The 5,008-nt window shown below is 48.3% G+C and overlaps 1 protein-coding gene across 2 annotated transcripts; it reads left to right on the top strand.

Annotated features, from left to right (window-relative positions):
• Nucleotides 1-380: 380 nt before the first annotated feature.
• Nucleotides 381-4,504, top strand: LOC146202735 (uncharacterized). Of its 2 annotated transcripts, none has more exons than XM_084588291.1 (3): nucleotides 381-669; nucleotides 2,927-3,018; nucleotides 3,795-4,504. In XM_084588291.1, exons 1-3 carry the CDS (start codon nucleotides 439-441, stop codon nucleotides 4,285-4,287), a joined length of 816 nt encoding a protein of 271 aa, XP_084444417.1. In that variant the 5' UTR covers nucleotides 381-438; the 3' UTR covers nucleotides 4,288-4,504. The 2 variants fall into 2 exon arrangements, with proteins under 2 accessions (XP_084444417.1, XP_084444416.1); XM_084588290.1 differs by having other exon boundaries at nucleotides 381-1,827.
• The last annotated feature ends 504 nt before the right edge of the window (nucleotides 4,505-5,008 follow it).

The following is a 5,008-nucleotide window of genomic DNA, read 5'->3' as shown; positions in this document are numbered from 1 at the left end:
TTCGTGGTAACTTCTTTCAGCTCATCGCAATGTATTTAGAGCACCTTCAATACTGGAATAACTACCAGTTCTTCATCGCACAAAAAGCCCAGTCATTCAGGAATGCTACAAAATATTATTCTAGGACCACTTTGCGTATCTGTGCATTACATTTATCCTTTATGTAGATGATATGAGGCTATTTCTAAAACCATTAATAATAAACCAATTTGCCCTGAAAACCAACAAAATGATTGCGTAAGATAGTCACGTCAGATAGTCAGATAGTCAGATAGTATCGTATGCGTCAGGGACAGCATGCGCAGTGCGGCCTCAAAATGTACAACTGATACGCAACAGCCGATACGCTTCTGTCCAAGCCATCTGTATAAATACGCGTTGCTCAAATAAAGCGGTGCTCTTTTCCCCCTGGCATTCGGTGTACCATGACGTCGATACATGGTGTCAGAAGTGGCTAACGCCGACGAGCAGACCGAAAAAATAAGCCACGAAATGGATTTCTTAAGGCCACCGGACGCACTTCACCTGAAAGGGGACATCGCAAAGAATTGGCAGCTGTTCAAGCAGAAGTTCCAGCTTTTCCTGACGGCGACAGAAACAGCAAAGCCTCGACCAGAGCCAACGAAAACAGCGCTACTGCTGACTACCGCAGGTGAAGAAGCAATTGAGGTATTTAACACCTTTACTTTTTCGGAAGATGAAAGCAGCAGTGACTACGCGACGGTAATCAAAAAGTTTGACGAGTATTGCGCAGCCCAGAGCAATGAAGTATATGAGCGCTACTTATTCAGGAGGCGAGTGCAGGAACCTGGCGAGCCATTCGAGCACTTTTTGAGAGATTTGAAGACTCAAGCACGACTTTGTAACTTTGCTGGGTTACTCGATTCAGTGATCAGAGACCAAATTGTTTTTGGTATAACTGACGACAAGATACGCGAGAAGTTATTGAGAGATAACAAGCTCACCCTCCAGAAAGCAGAACAGATCTGCAAGGCTGCCGAAGCAGCCGCGGCGCATAAGGAAATATGGGAACAAGACCATCATCAGGTCGACCCAGTCCACAAAACGAGCTCTACCCATCGTAAAAGGCAGCAGGCCTATATCTGCCAAAGCTGCGCACGAACGCACGCACCGCGGAGCTGCCCTGCTTTTGGTCGTACTTGTCGTAAGTGCCAGCGGAAAAACCACTTTGCGGTCTGCTGTAAAGCAAAGCAGCAAATAAGTGAGCTCACTGGTTCCGAGGAAGAGTTCGATGTACTCAACGTGGCTGTCAGAAACACTGTCCGTGAGCGCGATTGGCTTGCTCAAGCACAAGTTGGCAACTTGTCGGTGTGCATGAAAGTTGACACCGGTTCACAAGCCAATATTCTTCCCCTCAGTGTCCTAAACAAGATGCTGCCAAAACCACCGCTGAAGCCCAGTTGCGCGACATTGCGGTCCTTCGGCGGAAGCGAAATTCAACACTTTGGCACGATCACTACGGAAGTAAAGCTTAATGGTCACAACGCCGTTCTACAGTTTTTCATTGTGCGCAAAGGGCAAGCGATACTAGGCCTTCAAGCCTGCGAACGCCTTAGACTCCTTTCGCGGCAGGTGCACGCCGTGTCTCAAGATTCAACACAAACAGTGGTAGACGAATTCCGTCATCTGTTCAGCGGCACGGGTTGCGTTGAGCGTCGATACCATATGGTACTCCGCGATGACGCCGTGCCGGTAGTGCAGCCAGCGCGACGAGTTCCACTAGCCTTGCGGGAGCCACTACGGGAAGAGCTGCGACGCATGCAACAGGGTGGAATCATTTCCAAGGTGTCGGAGCCCACTGACTGGGTAAGCCCTCTTGTGATAGTACGAAAAAAGGATGGAAAACTTCGGGTATGCATGGACCCCAGGAAGATTAATGAATGTATTAAAAGAGAACATTACCAGATGCCAACGCGAGAAGACATAGAGGCGGAGCTGGCCGGGGCAACTGTTTTTTCGCGCCTCGATGCGAACGCCGGATTCCACCAGATACCCTTGGACGAGGAAACGTCAAAACTGTGCACATTTGCAACGCCTTTCGGGCGGTACCGTTTTCTTAGGTTACCTTTTGGGATTTCATCTGCTTCAGAGGTTTTCCAAAAGATTCTGAATGAAATCTTCGATGGACTACAAGGTGTTAGAGTATATGTTGACGACGTATTAGTCTGGGGCAAATCGATGAAAGAGCACAATGACCGGCTGAGGCTAGCGCTAGAAGCGGCAGAACGAGCTGGCTTGACTTTCAACCCGACCAAATGCACAGTTGGCGTGACAGAAATAGAATTCCTAGGTGACACAATCAGCAGTGAGGGAGTAAGACCTAGCCACTCATTGATACAATGCATGACGCAAATGCCTGAGCCGAAGGACAAACAAGCAGTGCAAAGAATGCTCGGCGTAGCAAACTACTTCAGCAAATTTCTGCCATCGTTGGCGCGCAGGACAGCACTACTACGAGGTTTGCTAAAGCAGGGCACTGTGTTTGAATGGACGGCGAACCACGCCAAAGAGTGGAACCAGCTTTGCGACAGCATGAGCAAACAACCACTCCTATCGCTTTTCGACCCTGCAAAAGAAACTAAAATTTCATGCGATGCATCACAAAACGGCTTAGGTGCTGCATTATTACAGCTTCACGATAATGAGTGGAAGCCGGTCGCATACGCGTCTAAAGCTCTGACGGAAGCCCAGCAGCGATACTCGCAGATAGAAAAAGAAGCCATGGCGATTATGTACGGTTGTGAAAGGTTCAATCATTTCACATACGGTCGTCACATTATCGTGGAAACCGATCATCAACCTTTGATAGCGATATCTCAAAAAGCGATTGGTGACATGCCGCCAAGGCTGCAACGCTTCTTTCTGCGACTGCTTCGTTACGATATCAAGATTGTTTTTGTTCCAGGAAAGCACCTCTTCCTGGCCGATATGCTGTCCCGGGCTTCACTCAACTGTGACAAGACCGACATCGACAGCCAAGATGCAGAAGTACACGCCGTGAGTGTAGTTTCGTCTCGCGTGAGCCATAGAACTTTAACTCGACTGGTCGCCGAGACAAACAAAGATGAATATCTGTGCAGTGTACTCAAAAGTCTGAGAGAAGGTACACCGGTTGAAGGTCAGCTGAAGCCATTTACTGGCGAGCTCTCGCAGGTTCAGGGCGTTTTGTTAAAGGGCTCCAAAGTGGTGATTCCCACTAGCATGAAGCACGAAATTCTGGAAAAAATTCACCAAGGCCACTTGGGTATAAGCAAATGCAAATCCAGAGCCCGGGAAGCGATATTCTGGCCAGGCATGAATAGTGCCATTGAAGCCTTTGTCCAGAAATGCGCAGTCTGCCGGAAATATGCATACAGCCAGCCGCGTGAGCCGCTGCAGATGCGCTCTGTGCCCACGCAAGCGTGGTACCGAGTTGGAATCGACATTTTTTACTATGGGGGTAGACCTTATCTTTGTGTTTACGATGCGCTCTCAAGCTTTCCGGAGGTGGAATTACTTCAGGATACATCGGCCAGGACTGTCATTCAAGCAACAAGCGCTATTTTCGCTAGATATGGCATACCAATGGAGGTATGCTCAGACAACGGACCCCCTTTTTCAAGCTACCAGTTCGCTGCATTTGCAAGAGAATATGATTTCCAGCACATTACTTCTAGCCCTAGATACCCACAGTCGAATGGCCTGGCAGAAAAGGGGGTACAGGTGGTGAAGCGAATATTAAAGAAAACTGATGAAGCCAATCAAGATTTCTGGCTTGGTTTGCTCGCTTACAGGACAACCCCACTGGAAGGTGCTGCGGCACCCGCAGAGATTCTTCAGGCCAGAAAGCTACGAACAACGCTACCAGACACTCAAGAAGGTCCCAGTTTGCATATTGCCAAGCATCGCCAGAGTAAGAGAGACCGGCAACTCCTACCACCCCTGAGACAAGGTGACGTTGTGCGCGTGAAGAAAGTTGTCTGGGACAAAAAAGCAAAGGTCGTGCAGCGCTGTGCTGAACCGAGGTCCTACAATGTTCTAACAGAAGACGGCAGACTTCTGCGTCGCAATCGAAAACATCTCATGTCTACGAAAGAAAACTTTCTGAGTGAACTTGACGACGACAGCGATGACACCATTGAGGACAGCACGCCGCAGCATCAGCCGCGACCAGTGACATCTGATGGTGATGCAGTGTCAAGCGCTCCGGGGTTAAGACGATCGCAGAGACAACGTGCACCCCCGCGACGCTTGGAATACGGCAGAGACTTTCAGCAAATGTCTTAAGTTATTCTTTTGTGCACTGAGCCCATGTCGTGCTTGCAACTTTGCTTTGTTGTTGTTTTTAGTTTTCTTCCCAAAAGAAGGAAGATGTATCGTATGCGTCAGGGACAGCATGCGCAGTGCGGCCTCAAAATGTACAACTGATACGCAACAGCCGATACGCTGCTGTCCAAGCCATCTGTATAAATACGCGTTGCTCAAATAAAGCGGTGCTCTTTTCCCCCTGGCATTCGGTGTACCATGACGTCGATACACAGTACATCTTTATTAAATTTAGAGCAACAAAAACTTAACCAGTTTTTCAGACCTAAGAACCAAATTCCCGGAAACTAATTACTCGTTCTTAGGCTTAGTTTAACATGCACAAAAATAGCTTCATCGGTAAACTGTCGAGGTGTGACATGCGATGTAACATGTCATGGAACTTGGATGTTGATAATCTTATTAAGAAGCTCGCAAATGCAGCGTACGACGCTCACTGACACCTAATATCAATTTTATTTCATTAGTTCACAATGCACTATTTCTGCCAGGCATTTAAAATTGTGTTAGCGGGCCTCCGCCGCGCGAGGCGACGCGCCGCGAGCGCGCGCCCAGCGAGCAAAGAAGAGTCGTAGAAAAGGCAGCAACCCTGGGAAGGAAGATAGCCAGGCAGAGAAGAAAGGTGAACTCCGAATCATACGCATAAATGTAGCCTTAACCATTAGTTTAAATCTTAATAAAC

The sequence above is a fragment of the Amblyomma maculatum genome, chromosome 1 (genome assembly GCF_055883805.1).
Source record: "Amblyomma maculatum isolate TAMU_Amacu chromosome 1, ASM5588380v1, whole genome shotgun sequence".
Taxonomy (NCBI): domain Eukaryota; kingdom Metazoa; phylum Arthropoda; class Arachnida; order Ixodida; family Ixodidae; genus Amblyomma; species Amblyomma maculatum.
This window is presented reverse-complemented; position numbering and strand designations above follow the sequence as displayed.

Bases quoted from the DNA above. Each gene is read 5' to 3' on its own strand.
- LOC146202735 (XM_084588290.1), top strand. From the start codon at position 439: ATGGTGTCAGAAGTGGCTAACGCCGACGAGCAGACCGAAAAAATAAGC. The intron at 1,828-2,926 runs GTAAGCCCTCTT...TTTTTGTTCCAG, and splicing joins TGTCGGAGCCCACTGACTGG to GAAAGCACCTCTTCCTGGCC. The intron at 3,019-3,794 runs GTGAGTGTAGTT...GCTCGCTTACAG, and splicing joins AAGATGCAGAAGTACACGCC to GACAACCCCACTGGAAGGTG.